Raw genomic sequence first — 22335 nt, 5'->3', positions numbered from 1 at the left:
GCTCGATTATTCAATTTGTTGAAGAAGTTCAAAGACATGAATTGGTCTGAAGAAATATCAGCAATGATATATACTCTATACAGTGTGGCCACGATCGAAACAGAAAGCGGTACTGGTGGCACACCCTTTAGTGGACACCTTCTTAACATGCCAAATGATTGAAAGTGACATGTTCACAAATCAAATGTAAAAACATACATTCTTCCACAATTTTTTATTCAATAAAGTCCAAACATAATATAATAATAAAATCTTTACTGATATCCAATGTCAATAAAAAAGAAGCTCTTATTGTTTACTGATTTATTTAGAATGTCAAGAGAAATTGCACAATATTATTTGTTTTGAATATTATTTGCTGTGCTACATTATTGCTGCATGATAAGTACTATTATAATTTGGTAAATCCTTTATCGCTTTTATCTAACACAAATGAATTTTCAAAAATGGATTCAAACATTATTTTAAGAGTGACTACAACAGTCCTATGCTATTGGTTAAACCAACTTGTAACTCTTTTTTTAGAGAAATATTGACTAGAGAATACAACATCGAGATTGTTTTTAAAATGTTTGTGCATTTCGACAAATGCCACATCCTAAAGCAAATTCATCACCGGTAGGTGGATGAATAATATGTAACGGGCAATCGCCTATGAGTTGCTTCGCCTTTGGAGCGGCTGGACATTTGGGCAATTTTGCTTTTGGAATGTTTGTCAGGCGTTGAAAGTCATCGTGACATGTATCACAAAAATGCGTCGAACCAAAGCAGAAATACACTGCAACCGAACAGCAGAATCGACACTTGTATTCAAGATAATCCATGCCGTGTTTTGGACACATCTGAATCAAAAGAAGACGAATTAAAAAATGAATATATTCAACATAATAATAGATGATATTTGTGTACCTTGGCACGTGCAACATCACTACAGCCTCCACAAACCAATTCAGCAGGATTATACTTATCCTGTGAGTGAATCGGAAAAGAAAAATGAAAATTAATCAAAATGTAATGGAATATGGATTTTAAAAATAATCAAATGAATGGACTGCAATTCTTCCACAACGAAAAAATAATTGTTTAATTGAATTGCGAACTTACTCCCATTTCAGCATCGCACCGAGCCTCTCCACCATAGTATGCTTTTGAGCATTTATAGCAAACATAATATGCATATCGATCCATTGCATATGAGCCGAGATCTTTTTGATTGGCTAACTGAACAATGCCTTCGTACTCCAACCTAATAAAAACATATTCAAAAATACATGCGATTAAATTGTGAAATACTTCAGATTTTATGTATTGATATTACCGCATGATAGCCTTTCGTTTGACATCGGCCTTAAGTTCGTTGATGGGATCCAATAGATCGGTCAATGTATAATGCATGATATCAGCCTTACAAATTGGACACAATGAAAATCCAAAACTAATTCGTGGACCTATCCAACGTTTTTCAAGCACAGTACGACAGCAATGATAATGAAACACATGACCGCAATCAAGTTGAATTGCTGGCGCACACGATAGCGCCGAAACAAAACAAATCATGCACATATCGTCGGCGTCTTGTTTTAATTTTGGTTCTTTTAAATTCTCGGACAACTCATTTTCTCGCTTGTGACACACAACCTCCAAGCATGGCAAGCACTTTGTTTCATTCACCACTCCGCCGCATGAATGTCCGCATGATTTCAATTTTGCACATACATTCGCTGCAAACTCTTGGCATTCCTTATCGGCGCAAACGTTACTCATGGCCAATATGCCCGAATCACCCACGGCTCCACAAAATCTACACCGACCTGCTAAATAATTTGAATTTGTTATTTAAAAGTGCTCCGTGCAAATGTATGGCATTAAATAAAATATTCTTGCCTGTAGACATTGCTTGACCCGATATGGCAGCTATATTTCCATCACGGAACTCAATGATGGCCTTGAGATTTCTTGAATCAGCCAAAGCAAGTAGCCAAAATAGTTTGGTCCGACCGCAACCTTCATGTAGCTCGACACGAATGGCATCTTCCTCTTCTTTGCAGACGGTACGACGATGATTTCTTGTTTTGCGGCTCAAATGCAAGAAACGATCACAATCAGCGCACAGCGATAGACACGTTTCACATTGAATGATTGCAGCTGTAACGCCATCGTCATGATTTGAGCATAACGGCCGAGTTTCAGATATTTTCGACCATTGTCCAGACGACAATCTATTTTGAATTAAATGTATTTAGATTTGATCTTCATTTTTTCAAGATTCTCCAGTGTTAAATTTTCTATTTCAACATACCGTTCAACATGATCCTTATCCAGTACACATAAACTTGCCAATGCCAACCATAAAGTGGCAGTTTTAATACAGTTCTCATGGGTGCGGTAGATTTCATCAAGCCGAGTTAGATTAAGAATGGATTCAGCGATCGCAGCCTTTGTCACCGTTGACCATTTGTCCGATAGTTTTCCCTGTAAAATAGTTTTTCGATCTGTAATTAGTATGCGTCCATAAGATATGAGAATCTAAAATGTATACATACACTCGCCATGTCTCGAATAAGTAGAATGATATTTTCGGCTTGTTTTATATTGATCGTGCCACGTAAAAACCAACGTTGATTTAAATTTCTTGACTCTGATTTCTTTGGAATGAATTCAAAATCGGATGTTCCAGCAATATCTTTGCCATCTCTCTCGTGCACAAGTAAATTCGATATGCTTAAGTCGATGCAATTACATAATTGTAACGAAATCGATTGTTTATTTGACACCGCACTTGATGAGCTGGTCGATTTAACTTTTACCTGCAGTTGCAATGACTTTGCAATGACTGCGAGGAATATGTCCAATATACCCAAACGATTCATATCGAATTCTTCGTTATTCTGATTGGATATATTGAAGTCATTTGGTGGCAAACTGTAAACATTTAAGAGATCGGCCAATTGTTCGGGCGGTATTTCAGGTAGAATTCTACGGAGCAAAGCAGTTACTTGCCGTTGAACACGATCACTTCCAGTGTGTAAAAGAGTCAGTAGATCTTTGAGAAGCCCATGTTGATTTGAAATATACGAGCGTCCCACGGCACTCCCGCTCAAGGCCAACACCATGCTCAACATTTCGAAACAATAAATATCCGGTGCCCGTGAATTTTCACTCGCCGAATCACTCTTATGTTCACTATTTGCCAGTTGAACATCAGAATTGATGGCACGATTGTCAAACATCAATGCCGAATTAGCTTCCCATTCATCTTTGGCGCGAATCGTTTCTTTTCTTATCGCATGCACAATGTGAACGATTACTTGTTTTTGCAGATGACTCAATTTACTACGACCACTACGGCTAAATAGAATGCCCACCATATGCTCTCGTAAGTCAAGTGAATCGGCCAACATAGATGTTCCATTCGAATCAATTGCACCGATCGTACCAGTAGATTGTAGATTATTCGATATAGCACCTTCATTATTCGTATCTTGATCAATTTCCTGATCGGATTCATTTCCCAAAATTAATTTGCCAAAGACTTGACTTGTCAGCAAACGGAACACTCGAAGCGTTTCAGATTCACAGTTTCGATGCTGAATTTGCGATGCATTGAGCAATTTTACGTTCGATTTCAATATCATATCGTCGCCACTGATCGGAATGCCAAGCAATTTAATTTGACGAACGCGCAACGTTTCTGCTCCTTTCAATTCAATTCGGAAATGAATATACGATTCATCTGCAAAATTAAAGTGAAAATCGAATAATATATTTGAATTTTCGTATATCGAACCAAAGAAATACTCACCCGAGACATTTGCCGAAATCCAAGAACCGGTTCGTGAATCAACGTCATATGATTTGATTAAATTCGTATCGCCCAGCGATTGTCCGCCATAAAATAGAATGTTCGTGACCTTATTCTGCAGATCTCTGGTGTTATCAATATGAACGGCAACCATTTTGCATGAATAGTCAAATTTATTCAATGACACCTCAATGGTTTTTGATTTATTACGATCTTCTTCATCACTTTCCCAGAATGTTTCCGTTGAGTTATCGGTTAGCGCTGACACCATTGCCAGACGTGACGATACGTTCACTTCAAACATTCCGCTCATATCATGCAGTGAATAGAACTTGGTGCCACTAACATTTCCATGGCTATTCAACAGCAAATTTACATCACCAAATATGAAAGGTACATCGTCTGTTTGATGTTCGCGTAGTTCATCGGATCGCGAAAGAATTTTCGAAATGTTCCCAAACACATGCGATTGATGTAAAAATTGGTGATCATTCTGATGGAATTTGATACCAAAACAGTTTATGGCCAATTGTTGCAGTGCCGATCCGGATGGTAAGAGTAATGTCAAATCGGCAATGGATTGTAGAAATGAATGGAAACTTTGTGTCAGCAACGATGAGATTTTATCACACATTTTAATTGATGTCATTGGATGTTCTAGTGCTTCATCATACTTTGAGATTTCATCCTCATTTGATGGATACAATGCTGATACAAACCACCACATTATATCATGCAAAGAAGTTGATTGCGTCACCGATCGAATAAACCAATTCAATGCTTGCAATGCGAATATTCGGCACGTTGCAATTCGAAGATTTCGTTTCATGGCATAGCGCAATTTTTCCAAATTATGAGACTGCAAACAGAACATAAGAGTTGGACGCGACAGAAGATTTGGCATATCAATCAAATTTGATGTATTCCGTTTGGCCAGTTCGTTTGCAGTTGCCAACGAAATGTCAACGGTTGCATTACGTGAATCACCAATTTTCGATATAATAACAAATTCCTCTTGATTTTCAGCATCAGATAATTGCTCATCGACGTCATTTTCATTCTCGTTTTTCACATCTAGATTTTCCATAGGGTTATTCGATGGCAACAATGTTGATGCCAATTTCGAATATGATTGCATGGCTGCATTAAAGTTGAACACCTCTTCGGGCACTAATTTGCGAAGATTTTCTGATGGTTGGCACAAAGACAGAGAACCATCTGACAAAGGATTCAAAAATATTTCTTTAATTATTCCAAATTACACAATTAATTTAATTAAAAAAAACGAAACTAACCAGCATCACAAACTTTGTTGTTTTTTCTTCGCATCACAACTTTTGTCTCATAATTTTCATCGGGTTGATATCCATATCTATTTGCCAGCGATTGACCCATTGAAATGCTTCTGTGAAACTTTGACAGTGTGTTATTACTCGTCACTGAACTGTTCATCAATGTCCCGTTTCCATAGGGACCCCCATCTCCCACATCAAGCGATATATCAGAAAGCGGCTATGTAAATAAATTTATATTTTTTAAAGGACACGTCAATAAGTAAAGGGCAGTAAAAATGACTGAATTTTTCCATTCAAATCTGACTTACTCTATCGAAACTGCTTTCGGAATAGCCAATTCGATCGTATGGCGCTAAATCTTTGGCTACATTTGCGCCCAATGATTCGAGACATAAAAACATATCAGAAACTGACCAAATTAAATCTGGCGATGATGCTTCGGATTTCCTTGAACCTTTGTTGCCTTTTGAATATCGATTGATTAATTGCGTTTCATTTCGACTTAAATCAAATGTTTGATGTTCATTCACCACTGGCATTTGATCTTTTCTTGCAAACGGTTTCTTTTGATTGCCTAACATTGCTATGGATGACAAACATAAATTGATAATTCATGTACACAAAATTCACTTAAGGATTATACTTACGTGAATTAGTCGATGACAATTCCAATAGGAACAGTGCATTCTCTTTCATCATTTGAAACATATCAATATTGGAATCACTACTCAGTTTCATAGCCGTCATTGAATGGAGTTTTTGATTTGACAAATATGGTGGTGGACATGCCAAATTGCTCATAATTTGACTATTATGATTCCCCTCCATGTACCTAAATAAATGATACCGTTTATTTATACTCTTCCATACAAATGAAATGATCAATCACACTTACTTATCATGACAAGTCTCGCACATAAGATACCATGAAGATGCACCACGACCACCTTCTCCACAATTTCCAGCCCATCCTTCGCAATATGTGCCAACCGAATTATATCCTTTGCCTTTGGCTCGTTTACCGCAACCCGGATGAACCAGGCGCATGTGATACGTAACCGGAATCGGTAAAAAGAGTTCACACAATTCACAGTATGATCCATCGTCTGCATTAAATTGTGACGATTCAAAATATCAGCTGAATTTTTCTCAAATATATTTCATTGCTTACCCTTTTTGGCGTCGACCTTCCTAGAATCAAAATCGCTAACATTTTGATCATCAATCAAAGTTGAATCTTTGATGTTTTGCTCATTTTCTACATTCATTCCGTTTCTTTGGATCACTTGAATGCAATTGGCACTGATTTGTTCCCATAGGAAAACTAAACAACGCAAAGCAGGCGGACAACTCGTTATTTCAGAGTGTACGGAGTCCGATTTGCCTTGATCGGGCGAAGTCATTTGACTCTAAAAAAATGAAACCAAAGAAATATATGTTACTATGCTGTTGTAGTTTGAATTACTAGTTGAACTTACATTTGTTTTTCGATTGCGTCGATTGAAAATGCTCGACTGTCCGGATTTGTTAAGTGTTTCAAGTGTTGACGGGCGGATGTTCAAGTAATTACCAGTATTAGCTACTTCAACCGAATATCTTTGTTGTGCCCGTTGTTCCCTTTTTTGAATACAAAGAAAAAATACACAAGCGATTAGAATTGAATTCAATAAACAAATCTGAAATTCATACTTGGATAGATGAACGGGGTCAGTTTTGACGACATCATTTGTAAAAGTGAGTGCATTTCTTTTTGGCAACGAAGGATGAAATTTCAAATATGTTGAACATGCCATTGCATCATAAACGAGTCCCTCGTGCCATAAAAATGCGGCAAACACAGCACGAAAACTTTCGGCAAGCCCTGAGGGCAATGCACGTTTTGGAAACTCTTTCGATTCAGACGGAGCACCATTTTCATTTTCCTCTCGTTCCATCGTTTCTGGCTTTTCGGTGTTGCGACATTTTTTAGTTGTCTCAATTGATTTTAATGTTTTCAATGGCGACGAACAGACTTGGGAATCCATTGAAACGGTTATCGTTCGCTTCATTTGCTTTCGCGGTGACTGAGGCTCGAAACGTTGTTCATTCAATTGAATGTCATTGTCAAATGTGAAGAATCCACCGCGACTTCGGTTTGATGAGGTTGTATCGAAATCGGTCTGCGACGAATGTGAACCACCAAAAATTGATTCAGGAATATTCTGAAAAATATGTACAAATAAATTTCTTTCAATGACTGTTTCGAAACAGGCAGTTTTTTGATTAAATTACCTCCTTTGTATCACTGAAAGTGAACGAGTTTTGAACACCCGATGTATCGGATACTTCTACCGATTTTGAACTACTGCTATACACCGATTGTTCTACAAAAAGATATTCATTAAAAATGATGAGTTTTTTTCTTAAATTTTAAATACTCGAATGTTACTTTCCATCCTTTTAACAAATACAAAATATTTTTCTATACATCTGTCAATTTCCATCGGAAAGAACAATTCACAAATTAATTAACTATAATAATTCAATCAATTGAGAAAAAATCAAAAATGAAATGACATCTTTAGCCCATCAATGTCACAAGAATTTGAAATGCGCTCCTTAACATTTTGCAAGCTTGCATAATTGTCACTCATTCAATATGGCCGATCAAACATATTTGCGCTTGTGTGCTATAGTCCTATTTTATGCTTACGCGTCACTCAATATTGGAAGCCATTCTGCTTGTGTCTCATTCAGATTGTTATATTCGATGTGAAGGCATCAAATATTTAACATTTACACTAAATTTTCTTTTGAATGGTTCTCTACACCAGTGATTCAGTTAGTTTTGAGATTGAAAAATAAAAATGTTGTGGAAAAAGGATTGTAAACAGGTACAAGATCGTGGAAACGCGATGTACACTGATCTATTGAATTCACAGGGGCTGGAAAGAATTTACGAACGCCACAAAGTCTCATGCATACAAATGAAATGTGGATATGGGCCATACGAAAAAAATTCAAAAGAAGCATTGAGGTTTCGACAAAAAGGAAATGCCGTATTTGGTGAGAAAAAATGGATGCACGCAATAGAATGTTACAACAAATCAATTTGTTTTGCTAAAGATGGCTCCGAGCTGATGGGATTAGCATATGCAAATCGATCATCGTGTTTTTTCAATTTGAAAATGTATCGAAATTGTTTGATTGATCTCGGGCATGCCAAAGAAAACCACTATCCAGCCGAAAAAATGGCCAAATTGGACGAACGAAAAGCCGTCTGCTTGCGTATGATGGAGGAGGAGATCGATAGAAGTGAAGCGTATCATGCAAAGCTGTGCTATGAACCCAACGAAAACTTTCCGTGCTTTGCCAATGTTCTGAAAGTTGCAAACAACACTAAACATGGACGACATGTTATTGCGATGACAAACATTGAGGTCGGCAAAACGGTGATGGTCGATAAACCATATTTTGCTGAGACAATCAACCAGAAGTTCCAGCGATGCAATATTTGTTTGAAGACTGAAACAAATCTGAAACCATGCAAAACATGCGTGTACACAATGTTCTGTTCACAATGTGAAGAAAATGATTTGCACAAAATCGAATGCGCCGTCAACCAAATTCACTATTCAACACTTGGATTCATCAGTTTTCGAATGGTCGTTATTCGTTCGATTTTGATCGCACTAAATACATTTTCTGGTATCGATGAATTGATTGCTGGTGTTGAAGAAATGTTGTTAAGTGACGTAACCGAAGTGCCCGAGTCGTTGTCCGAACCGCAAACAAAGTATCGAGCATTTTTCAAACTGTGCCCAAACCCAAAACAACAAACTGATGGCGCACTTCAACGAAAAGTTTATCTTATTTACAAGTTACTGATGGAAAGTGCTGAGTTTGCAAAGAAGTTTAATTCGGACGAACACAAACGTTTTCTGATGCATTTGATTGGACACCACATAATTATCATTAAAGATTTTATTCGGAATGATCGATACAAAACCGGCACACAAGGCGTATTCGGCGAAGACATTGAAGTGTACTATGAACACTGCATGAGTGCGTAGTAATTTTTATTTTTATTTTATATATTCAGTTTTGTCACTGCAATAAAATGTTTAACTAATTTTGTGTAATTTTTCTAATCCTCAGGTATTCCTGCGTCGTATTTTAATCATTCGTGTGCTCCGAACGCTTACATTACATCCCAAAATGGGTCCACAGTCTGTGTATCGGTTCGACCAATTCGAAAAGGTGAGGAACTCTGTGTAGCATATGACGAACATGTTTTGTTGGAGGAGAAGGCAGAGCGTCAGCAAATGATACAAGAGAAATTCAAGTTCCAGTGCAAATGCAAACGATGTGAATCACCACTATTGGAATTATTAAGTCGCAAACCGAGTTTGCGAATCCTTTCTGATTGCAACTACCAATCGTTCATTGCCGACTTGAATGCTATGGACGACGTAAAATCGATAAGTCGCGACCAGCAAGAATCATTGAAGTTGAACATTTTCAGCCTTTTGAAAAAGTATAAGAACCACAATTGGCTCTACGAAATATCTCGCATCATTTACAGTTTGTACACAGTGGCATTGATTGAATCCGAAAGTCTTGAACGTGGCATGCCCTATGTTGGACGCGTATTGAATTTTGATTTGGAATGAAATAGAAACATTTCTGTAAACTATACACAACATTTTTATGAAGCATGTCTTTTATAACAATCAAATATTGTTATTCTGAATTTTGAATTAATTAAGATCGATTTACCAATTGTCAACCAAAATTAATTACTTTTTCATTATTAAACATTAGAGAGTTTATGTTTAACAATATCACAATTTGTGAACATACATTTTTCATCTTTCTTCAATAAACCTTATATAGACTTATATCATTTTTTTGTTCATTTACCTATTTCCTTATAGATTGGGCAAGAAAAATGGTGACATTCACATAGTGTACGACTTTTCATTGTTACCAATTTGAAAATATATCTCTATTGTTTTGGAAATGCATTGTGTCTACAGTTCTTCAAAAGTGTTCACAGTTGATGATACAGAATGAAGCATATTCAAATTTCATCTTGAAGCATGTTTATATCAACAAGATTTTTTCCATAACAAAAAAGGCTTTGCCAATTTGACATATATTCAAAAATTAACCGTTTTAAGATCTGTTCGTATGTGTACTGTATATGCGTGTTTGTGTGAGTGCGAACTTCAAACATTTCTCTTTTGATATGCATTGACAGCTAGAACACGACATTTGTTAACGATTTTATAAAATTTCTGTTATTATTTTATCATATGTCACAGAATTTAAGCACAATTTTGATTGAATACTATCGACTAAATAAATAAATAAGAAATAATCATTTACATAAACGCAATGGAAAATTAAAAGGGCAAACAGATTATAGCTTGTGAATCAATTGTGTACGTATTGTAATAAACAAATAAATAAATTGTAAAACGATATTTCTTCATTATTAGTAGTAGTCTCTTTTTCTATCGATTCAATTTATTTGAATGAAGCAATTCACTGTTTACTGTAGAAAATCAGGCGTACTTTTCAACTGAAAACTACGCTTTCTCTTCTTTTCTGCCTATCTTATTTGAATCACAGAATATATCAATCATTTTATGTGCACTAAAAGAAGAAACTTAAAACAAAATGTGCAACTTACTGAATGGTATCGAAATCGGGCTTGAACTTTGACTCAATGGATGAATCGGTGAATTAGAGTTACCTTTTCCATCGTTGGAATTTCCGCCAATCACTTTAACCATTTCGCGCACCGAAACTGAAGCCAATTCGGCAAGGTCACCTCGTTTTCTCGGACTGTTCGTATCCTTGCAATCGAAACTATCGCTTTTGAACCATTTTTGAATTTGAGCCAATTTACTCGAGCCACCGGCTGTCCATTTGTCGATATTTGATTGTGACTGTTGTTTGACCTGATTGTAATTGGGCGACGACGAAATCGATGACACGCCACTCTTTTCGCATTCATCTTGCGAAACATAGTCATCTAAGTCGTCTGCGTCTTCAATCACTTTGCCGGAACGTTTAGGTAATTTTTCGAACGGATTTCTTGATAAACGTGACGATACCTTGCCACTCATTGGTACTGATTCACTGAATTCATTATCTGAATGCTTGAAAATGTCTTTAAATGGATTAGTTTCAGCTAACCGCTCGTCAGCATGACGGTGTTTTCTGTTTGGAGATTTTCTTGGAACAATCTCCGGTGGAATTGTGGTCAAGTGATGCGTGTCGGAAGTTGGCGTTGCTTCATTGTCGATATATGTTTCATCGTGTTGTCTGGAATATGCACTTTCTTGTCGTGTACTTGATGTTTCAATTATCGGATGCAAAAGTGTTTTATCAATATGTTGATTATATTGTAGACACCAAGCTTCCAATGGGTACCAGCCTGGTGAACAATGTTGTCGAATTGATTCGGTAGACAATCGCACCCATAGACCATCATCGTTTTCAACCTGTATTCAAGACAGATAATTTTGTATTAGAATTGACTATTTTATTCTGCGTTTTTAAAGAACAAACCTCATCGATAAATGAAATGATGCCGTCCATTTTTAAGGTTCCAAGCATTTCTGATTGTAATGTTGGATGCGAACGGATTCGTAAACCAGCCGAATTGGCAGCGCGAAATCGTCGAAGTTTATTTTGCGGTTGACTTTTTTCCAATGCGATTTTCTGTGGTGGTGGAGGAATACCAGCTTCTTTCACTTCGGTACGATAGACTTCTTCTAAAGTCACATTATCGATTGTGATTGATAATGAAAAGTGACCGATTCCGTTTGGCGTCCAGACTGTACCTATTTTTTTTCAAAATATTAACACACAAAAATGTCACATCATGTTGAAAAATATAATCGAATGGATTTGAAATGATGTAAAATTGTTATTTGAAATTTACCGTAATTATAATCTCCCAAATCACTTGCGTAAAGAATTTCGGACACTTTATTTTGTGATGGATTACAAAAACGCAGCTCTTCGAAAGAGTATTGAGCATATGGCTGAAATTCGATAAAAATAAAACAATTGACGCAATAGTTTTTTCACAGTTAAATCAAATAATAGAAATAAATTTTAAAACACCGTTGAAAATCTACCTTCATTAAGGTGATTGCTTTAAAGCACATTTTGTCTTCGATGGTCGGTTCATATGGGATACGGGGTGGCATTGCAACACCTTTGTATGCATTCATATCGACTTGTGATAGACGTTTTCCTTTTCGATTTCCGTTGAATCCATTCGACGGAGTTGCTTTAATTTGAATCTATTTACATTGGAAATGTTCATTTATTATCATTTTTTTTTTTCAAATCTATAACTACATCCTTGCACTTTTAGGTCCAAAATGTGGAGAAAAAAACATTCACAAAATAAAATATGCAAACCTTCAAATTTGGTACGTAGACAGGAGATCCGTATTGATCACGAGTAATGACAGATAACTGTGTTGGCCATCCATACCGTACTGGTTCGCTTATCGCTTTTAATTCACACTTATTTGGATCTAATCGTCTATCAGGCTGCAACCAACAAGCTATTCGAAAAAATGTTAAATATGAATCATTCAGAGTCCAAAGTCTTGTAATCTTTCAAAGTGATCAAGAATTCAGATAAATAAAAAGTATATTTTTATAATTACCCAGACGTTCACCAGACGATCCGGGTACCGCACCAACAAAATCTTTCAAAAATTGTCTCTCATTCGAATTTCCTCTGCAAAATAACAATAGATGAACCAATTCATAAAAATAGCCTTCGAAAAATGGGTTGCGCGCGCGCAATTTCAAAGGTTTATTCATAGATCTAATATATTTTAAACAATTGATTGTAATCTATTTGTGCTACAGTCAAACTCGGTTATTGTTAGTGTCCTCTCCTAGTATGGAATCAGTTTTTATTGGCATTTAATTCAATCACTTTGACCAATTCATATTTGATGGATCTTAATTGAATTAGTGCAATCGTAGAGTATTCGAACGGTCATTCGTTGGATGTAAACGTTTCAAAACATGACAATCCGATAAATTCTTTTATCATATATACTTTTGATCGAAAAGTGATTAAAACATACGACATATTGGCCACGAAGTAGCGGTCATTGATATCAAAACTATTCCGTTAAAAGAACATTGATAAGTATTTCAAATTGCAAAATGAATTTTTCTAGAAGAAAACGGCTGACTGTATTGAATTCCATAGAATTACAATCTTAGTATGCATTTAGACCGGGTAATGCGTTTTTATAATAAAAAAAACCCAAGATAAGCAAATTTGTTTATTCTATTTTCGTTTAAATTGTGCAATTTGTTGCAATTGAATTTTGTAGGTTGGTGTTCATACGTCAAACATAAATTTCCGTTTAATTCATGTGTACGATTGCAGCTGCATGATGCATCTTATTATGAAATCACCATCATTTCAATAGTTCTCATGTCACTAATTGTAAGTAGATATTGAACTCTGTGTTGGATATTAACACTTACACAGCCATTAAAATTACTCACCCAAACCCAAACCGAATATAAACAAATTGGTCATGAAGCAGCTACAGTGTTAATACATATTCTTTTTTTATAGAAACAAGAAAGAATCTCATACATACAGAAATACACAGACAGAGTCAGCTAAGTTGTAACAGTATAATGTGAAGAGCCACTCATGCGGGATTTACTTAACATATGATAAAAATGAATACACACAAAGTCATGCAACAACGCCATGAAATGTTCGCTTTTTGTGTGTATTTTATTTTTTTACCCATACATACAAATGCTTAAAATGAACCGACGTGTGAGTTAGTAAGTGTATGAGAATCCAGTGTATTGGCACAACAACAGATACATTCTACAGCAGACCACTACACTTTTACACAGTGAAATTCTACGTGCCGAATTGACTTCGGATCGAATGAAACGAAATACAGAGAAAAACGATCATAGTTTTGTTGAGCGATTCAGTTGAAGTTCTGGCATTCTCTGATTCACTGCGTTTCGCTTTAATATTATTTTCTCGATTCCAATTTTTTATTTTTGGTGTTTAAACAGTGGTTTTGCGTTTGGCTTTGTTTTTCAAGCTAAGAGATGTAAATATTTATATTCATTCATTTTTAATTTGTCTGTTCTTATGTGGTGGAAGTGCTTTGGAACGATGGACATGTGGTTTAATTGGATAGAAAAACGCATCCATAAAAGTCTAAATTGAAGAAAATATTGTGGTTGTTTGTTGTGTATGAGAGAGATCGTGTGAACGTTTTTCACAATACCAATAGAAAAAGGACTAGTGTAGTTGTTTTTAGACGTAAGAAAATTTCATTCATTCTCCGAAGAAATGATACCTTAGTGACTTCATCGTTTACTGATTTTCAACATAAAAAATATCAATTTCAATGCATTTATTGCGTGTTTTAATTCATATTTTCCATTTGGTCTTCTGACTTGTGTGACATTTCAATTAATTTGTTCCTTATACGAATGCATTTGCAAGGGGCCAATTATAGATTTTTTTCTCTTTCTTCGAAAAACAAATTCCGTGTTACTACAACAAAATACCAAGAAATGTTTGCAACATTGAATAATTGGTCCAAGTTAACTTGTAAATTGAGAATGACAGTGTGTATTGATTGATAAAGTTAATACGCAAATTGAAGTCGATGTGTAACATATTAGACCGTTCTTGATACTTTGTAAAAAAAAAGTTGTTTTTATGTTTCTTTTTTTGTATTGCCTCGATGAAAAAAAAGTGTGCAACACCAAAATCGTTTACATAAAAACGGCATTTACATATTTCCACATATGATAATTATAGTAATTTAAATACTATTCGACGGGCTAGCCGTTTCGACTGTATCGTTGTTTTGCAATGTTTCAGCACATTTAGGACAAAGTACAGGCGCGTAGAGAGTGGTCATTGAGCGAGAAGAAAATCAACGACATACACGCACACACACACACGCACTTGAAACCATACACATAAATGTGCGAGAGTGTAAAGAAATCATCTGAGCAAAACTGACCCAACATGATCGCACGCAAGTTGAACGGAAACACAAAGCATATGAAAGAAAAAAGGAGAAGAAAAGTGGCCGACAGATAAAAATAAAACAAAGAACAACATTTCACAATGAAATCGAAACATAATAAACTGAACATGATGCGGAGCAAAATTCACTACAATATGTTGTAGAAAAAATGGAATACATGAATGGGCTGTTGAGTTGTTTATTAAAAATGTCACATAGATTTTTCTACTTCAAGTTGATTAGATTTGATTTATTCTATCAAAATTATTTGCAAGAATTAACGTGATCGTTTGTGTATTACGATAAAATAAAATGTGAACCTTGAGTCATATTCGCCATAAGTAGCCGTTTTATGACTTCATTTTATTTAAATAGACAACGCTCGCACATTATAGAAATGTTATTAAATTTGTTGTTTTTGTATGAACCTGTACGATATGTGAACGTGCATGTTTGTACTGTTTCACTATGCGATGATTCAATGTCATGCCTTCAATTAATCAACATTTTGTCATATCTTAGCCAATAAACGACAGTAAATTGTGCATTGAATTAAATTCCACTTGTTCAGAAGTTCTTAATTTTGGTTTCATTTAAGGAGAACAATAAACGCCAAAAGACCAACAAAAATTGTTGATACGGCAAAATATGCGTGTACAATTATTATGAGACCCACTGGATTACGTACACAAAACCATTTTTGAAACATGTATTACCATTCAGTTGGTTGATTTTAGTGGCTTGTTCACTGACGTTGTCGCGCGATTTTTCAATTTTATTCAATTCGAAACTGCTTTGTATTTTCTCTTCGGATTCTCTTTCACCATCTCTTTCTCCTTCGCTTTTTTTATCTCTATCATTCTTAGTGACTCTTTTTCCATTTTAGCTAAACGGAAATCATTAATTCTAATGGACGGAGAGAAAATATAACAGCGCCAAATTGATTCTATGCTATACACTAAAATATGAGACCCAATCAAATTCACAACGCACATAACGTCAACGAATTCAGTGTGCATATCTCATGTGTTTGGTTGACAGACCACATAACTCGCACGCCGAGCTGTTTTCGCTTCAGAGAATACAAAGAATTGATTTATTTATTTTATTTTTGTGTGTATGTTTTGAAAATGTTTTGAATATATATGACTGTTAACTTGTGGCAACCGCGAATGCACATGTTTATGTGTATGGTACGCTGTTTTCATCGCTTGGTTAGTTTCAAGTGCAAGTGCGTAATGCAAATGCCCAAACTGAGTAAGAAAGACGTGCCGACAGACATCATATATAGTTAAAATACCGCAATTCACAGCCAATTTAGACACGAAATTTTATTTTGCTGTGTTTTTATTTTGTCTGTTTTTTTTACTTCTTTTTTATTTTCCACGGCGACACAACATCACAACAACACAACACAAGTGATGATGAACACGGAAACTTGACTTTGTAAATTGCCATCGATCTTCATCATTTTATGTGTAAATTACTGTCGAATGAGATAATAAAATAAAATGAATTGCAAACATTGATTGCACTTCGAATCGATGTCTGCCTGAACATGGAATAGATATTTTTTTTAAATAGCAGAATATTTTAATTTTCTATTGGCTTTTGAGCGTTTTGACTTTTAGTACAGAATTTTCATTTGTTTCCTTATCACACACCAGCTTATGTGTGTGTGTAGTTCAAAATTGATAAAATTCTGGTAGGTAAAACCAAATGACAAAAATCAATTGTATAGCAATGGCTTTTTTTTATCTAAGCGTTGAGTGAGTGCAGGCTTGTTCATAGATACGATCCCAAAATACATTAACTGGCTACATTGCTCATTTTTGTTTTGTTTTCACAAAAATTCTTTTGTTATTAAATTTCTTGTTTTCCGGTATGTTTGGTTTTGGTGTTGTTATGTGTGCATGTTATTTATGTTTGTTTTATGTGTATGGTGACATGAGATAAAATTACACTTTGATCAAAGTGAAGAGAGAAAAAACACAGTCGCATTAACATCTACCGAAGAAGCTCCAACTTGAACTGCAACTCTGGACTCTAGACTTTTTGAATCTAAGAGTAAAACAACCTTTCATCGTTATTGTCGCTTTATTCGTTTCTCATCCTCTGAAAATCACATAAAAATAATGTTTGGCGCTGTTACATCTAGAAACAAAGTAGTAATATTGGTTTTTGTGTGTTCCTCTTTGCCATGCCCTTCTGTTTGTTTCGTTATCAAGCATCGTGCAGACCCAAAATCATATACCGACCACAGTAGAAATTGAATAGATTGTGCAGTTTAATTAAGTTAATCCAAGATGGTGTCATCCATTTGGAATCATTTTAAACAAATTTTAATGAGGTTTTTTCTTCTCTCGTTTCAGTAACATCAACGTTATTCACGGTTGGAACCAGTTCTAGAGGCTTAGTGTTTTCAATAAATACATTTTATATTTGAAAAAAAAAAAAAAAAAATCAGTGAGAAAGAAAATTAAAACGATATAACCGTTCGTGAGCCCAGTGAATGTGATTGTGAGTGTAAATGTGATGCTCAATGAAACTTGTCGATAAATTTAGATCATAGATGTTCGACCCGTCACCGAAGATTCAATTCACAACATGATCTACAATTGAATAAATTTCAATGAGCATAGAATGCGTGTTATCGACGAGAACAATAGTGGCCATAAGCAAATCAAATGATGATGCGACCAATTTCATTTGTGCTACATATTTGCATAATTACGATATTTTTTAATTGTTCAATATGCGCCGAACTAAGGAAATTCGCACAATCAACAATAATAAACCACGACGACGACGTTGGCATTGTGGTGCCCACGAACAGTTTATACTTAATTAAAGAATCGGCGAATGTGCAAAGCCATAACCGTTCTTCATCGTACGATGAAGACGAATCGGATTATGGACGAAAACCGATTATCAATGAATCTAGTCAACGAATTGACGACGATTTTGTGTCCTTACCCAATCACCATATCGGGTACTATCTCGAAAATCGCAACGAAAATAGCAAAACACAATCGATCGTTGAGTCACAAAAACACAAACGAGCAATTGAACCACAAGATATTTGCGATACAAATGAATGTAAATGCAAATTCGAAACGAAATTTTTAACAGTTGATTGTCATTTTCAACAAGTAAGTAATTTTATTCATGTTTTATTTACATTTACTAACTAACACTGCTCAATTTCAATTGGCCGTGCTGTTCCACATTGAGCATTGGTACAAATGTTATAATTAGCATGTTTGATTAGCAGATTTGTCGATTTCGTAAATGTGTAGACAGTGACAATGTGAAAAACGCAGTTTAAAATGCCTCATTTTGTCGATAGACATCACATTATTCTATCTCTCTATCGACGAAAACAAAAACGATGACGATCAATACGTGCGATTCATGGAATTGAAAATGCGAGAATATGCAATTTTATTTGAAAAAAAAAAAAACACACAAACAAAAGCCAACGTTTTGTATATTGTTTACATTTTGTCGCAAAATTAATTGCAAACACAGGCACATACACTCATAAATAGTCGCACAAAACGAACGTAAATATATCCAATTCAATTTAATGAGATAAATTAAGTTTACGCTAAATGCGCGTATAAGACCTGTGATTCACAGGCTGTGAAAAATGTACGAAATGAAGCAAATACAATTTCAGTTTTATGTTCGAGCTAAACTTAAAATCTATATGAGATACTATTTTTAGAGATTTTTCACAGCGTTCGCCACACACAACATATTCTCAACTGTCTAAGTACCATTTGTAGAAATTTTTTAAATAAGAAACGAAAAAATAATAAGAAATAGATTCTTCAAAATGGGTTAATGTCATTTATACATCCAAGTACGATTTCGCCATATGTTTTATTTTTCTCTCAACAAACAACTTTTATGTTTTCTCTCCTCTTGAAACGGAAATAGCACTACATATTCGGCACTGGCAAAATGATTCAACCGTCCGCTGAAACGTTGCTGATTACATTGTCTTCTGATGCGGAGTTTACATTGGATGGAAATGTGTTCAAAAACAATCGTCTAAATCGGATCATGATTCAAGGAAGTGGTTTCGATACGGGTCGAGAACATGTCGAAATAAAAGCGAATGCATTTTCTGGTAACTTCGGACCATTTCCAGAGATTGAAATTGTAAACGTGCACACGGTGAATATTCGATCGAATGCATTTTACCGTAAGTGACTTATTATTGTGATTGACTAACTAAACTGACACCCAAAATCAATTTCTTCCATTTGACATTCACAGGCGAATTTAAACTAAACATTACAAATTGTGCCAAGGTTCGGATATTTTCGGAAGCATTTGCCAGCACAACATTTCATGCGCATTTCGAAAATATTGCCGATTTTCAATTGCTGGAACGTGCATTTTCCAAATCGACCGCAAAGGTTACGATCAATAACAGCCGATTGGATGAACTGAAGCGACTTGATGCAACGCTCAAGGAGATTAAATTCACCAATACTCATATTGGTGTTGTGCAAACCAATGCATTCGATGTAATTAAAATTGATTCGATCATCTTTGAAAATTGTCACATCGAAACTATTCAAGCGAACGCATTCACCGAAAAAGTAAGATTCATATGGATAATTTTAGAATTTTCGAACTAAATGCCAAATGTTGGATTTTTTTTATTTTCGTATAGTTGCTTAGCAATCTTCTAAATTTGACTGGTTGCTATATTGGAATGATCGAAGCATCTGCCATTGCGGGAAGTGGAGTTAGTGAAGTCATTCTCAATAATAATAGGTAAAAAAAAATAAACGATATGAAAAGAAATGTGGGAAATGAAATAAAAATGTTATAACTTTAATTTCAGTATGTCAAACATAAAGGGAAAAGCAATTACATTGACTTCAATTAACATACAAATTCAGGGCAATAATATAAGTCTGACGGAGATTTTTTGGTTTCGCGTTGAAGGCTGGTCGACCGTTGTGATTGAGAATAATCACTTTGGCGTGTACGAGCGTATGGGTGTGGAGATCACAAAGAGTCCAATTAAATGCATGTTTGAAAATAATTTCATCACAAAAACCGTGGCCGACAGTTTGAACTTCAAAAGTCCACATTGTCGTGTCAAACAAGTGTCATTTGATCGTGCGTGTTCATGCAATTCGACGTATTTCCGGGATCTCTCATACAACGACCTCAGCTCAGACAGTTATTGTCGCATCGATTCAACTCTGGCACATTGTTTCAATGCCTCACTTTACAACGTAAAATCATACAAAGATGCCATCTGCGATGACTCAAATCAAATTGACTGCGTCAAAGATCGAATCAACGCCAAACGAAATGGCTATTTCATCGATTTGGATCGTTTTTTCAATCGCAGTGATAAATTATTGTACGTTTATTTAGGCATTGGCATTTGGCTAATAATTGTGATAATATTCTTGTTAATGCTAATCATTCGACGTTGTTTAAAAACTAAAAAAGATATTGATGATGGACCAACACGTGACATTATGTTAATGGAAAGTTTGCATCCAACAACAGCCACATTGACAACTCAACTCTACCATCAAGGATTCATCGATTCGGATTTGGTTGTTATTAATCGAACACTACGGGAAATGAAACAAAAATATCAACCCGAACTGTATGATCAAATTGATAATAATACACGAAAACTAATAGCCGGCAATCTGACCGAAACCGATAAAGTGAAAACGATCGGTGAAATCGTTCAGTGCTTAAACGACTGTGAAAATGAGGGCATCGATTTCATTGCATTTACAGACATTTTATATAATCACCTCGGTGCTGGTTGTGAAACAATACATACACAACAAATAAATAGTCCAATTTATGCAGAACCCGCTTTGGCCCATTTGGATATAGTGAATTCAACGAATGTCGGTCGAAATAATCTCAATTTTATTGGCGAAGGTATTGACGGTGAACATATCTACGCAGAACCAATGAATCTGCAACAGCCACTGTTGCGAAATGAATATCAAATGCCACACGATCACGACAACAATAGTCACATGTATACAGAACCGATAACCGGTGCCATAGGTGAGGATCTCTTTTGTCATAAATGTTGTGTTTTGATCAATGGTGGTAGTCAGAATCCATTGCTCGACACAATTCGACTGGAAAAATGCACATGCAAAGCGCAAATTGACGATCTCTACTCGCACTTCATTTATTCATAGACTGACTTTGATTTCATTATTAAATCGTAGGTTAGTTTTCATTTGAATAAAAAAAATTGCATCCAGTAAAGATAGCTACACTACCATTGCTTGTTTCAAAAATATCAAAAATTAACACACATTTCAATCTTTCAATTCATTCTTTCGAAACACCATCAGATACTATCACAAAATAACTCAATTTTTTTACATCAATATTTCTATGATATACATTTTACATTTTCATTTGTTGCGTCTTTTTCATACATATAGATTATATCTCATCACCTCGACCCGTAAATCCCATCAGTAAGAAATTCGATCCATCACATTTGTACGCATTACCGTCCAAATCAGTATCGCGACCGAATCAAGCGAGCTGTCTGCCAACAATTGAAGCTTCGACAAGTTCAGCATTTTCCAATAATAAAAACCGTAGTTTACCAAAGATTAGTTTAGGCGAAAAATTTAAGAACAGCGCACATTCATCATCACAAGAATCGAATTCCCATTCAGATCACTCGGGCGCCAGCGGCGTTACTTTACCATTAGACGAACCAATTGAATATGCAGACGCGTGATCAAAAACATTTAAATCAAAATTATTCTATATCCGTATGTCTCAAATACTTTTTTCTATTTCAACTATATGAACTGTTTTTTTTTTTTTTTCAAAGATTGTATGAAAATTTAAAATTGATTTTTTTTCGTATATATTTGGCGTTAAACATTTTTTTTTTGATGATGTGATTTTGTATATTTATATAGCAATATTTATTTTGATCAATTCGTATGATCAAATTACGTAAGATAAAAGACCTTAAAAATTGTCGTCTTTCAATTGCAATCATTCGAAATTTGATGAATCAACATGTTGAAATTCATATATCGGAGACATCAATTAGCTTTAGGTTATTATTTTAAATGAAAATTAAATAAATGGTGTAATCAAAATCTGTTATGTATAATTTACTATTAATTTTATTCAC

General features: G+C 35.2%; 3 protein-coding genes across 3 annotated transcripts in view; 2 read left to right on the top strand and 1 right to left on the bottom strand.

The window, feature by feature from the left end:
* Positions 1-288: 288 nt before the first annotated feature.
* The window catches only part of LOC116344161 (E3 ubiquitin-protein ligase highwire), a 35661-nt gene continuing 13614 nt past the window's right edge, over positions 289-22335 (bottom strand). The window contains 22 exon segments of the mRNA XM_031772588.1: positions 289-842; positions 910-969; positions 1105-1246; positions 1319-1814; positions 1885-2219; positions 2300-2472; positions 2544-3733; positions 3803-5020; positions 5098-5314; positions 5406-5680; positions 5745-5929; positions 5993-6203; positions 6269-6506; positions 6576-6714; positions 6787-7298; positions 7369-7460; positions 10775-11591; positions 11659-11933; positions 12035-12137; positions 12234-12401; positions 12523-12671; positions 12777-12850. Of these exon segments, the coding sequence (XP_031628448.1) occupies positions 564-842; positions 910-969; positions 1105-1246; positions 1319-1814; positions 1885-2219; positions 2300-2472; positions 2544-3733; positions 3803-5020; positions 5098-5314; positions 5406-5680; positions 5745-5929; positions 5993-6203; positions 6269-6506; positions 6576-6714; positions 6787-7298; positions 7369-7460; positions 10775-11591; positions 11659-11933; positions 12035-12137; positions 12234-12401; positions 12523-12671; positions 12777-12850 (7348 nt within the window). The 3' untranslated portion in view covers positions 289-563.
* LOC116344163 (SET and MYND domain-containing protein DDB_G0273589-like) lies at positions 7802-9786 on the top strand. The gene is made up of 2 exons (XM_031772590.1): positions 7802-9141; positions 9235-9786. Exons 1-2 carry the CDS (start codon positions 7944-7946, stop codon positions 9747-9749), a joined length of 1713 nt encoding a protein of 570 aa, XP_031628450.1. The 5' UTR covers positions 7802-7943; the 3' UTR covers positions 9750-9786.
* LOC116344162 lies at positions 14101-22300 on the top strand. The gene is made up of 7 exons (XM_031772589.1): positions 14101-14219; positions 17528-18307; positions 19101-19368; positions 19443-19771; positions 19846-19949; positions 20020-21227; positions 21620-22300. The coding sequence occupies exons 2-7, from the start codon at positions 17843-17845 to the stop codon at positions 21925-21927; spliced, it is 2682 nt and encodes an 893-aa protein (XP_031628449.1). The 5' UTR covers positions 14101-14219; positions 17528-17842; the 3' UTR covers positions 21928-22300.

The sequence above is a fragment of the Contarinia nasturtii genome, unplaced genomic scaffold, assembly GCF_009176525.2.
Source record: "Contarinia nasturtii isolate CC-2019 unplaced genomic scaffold, AAFC_CNas_1.1 Cnas_scaffold_1037, whole genome shotgun sequence".
Taxonomy (NCBI): Eukaryota; Metazoa; Arthropoda; class Insecta; order Diptera; family Cecidomyiidae; genus Contarinia; species Contarinia nasturtii.
This window is presented reverse-complemented; position numbering and strand designations above follow the sequence as displayed.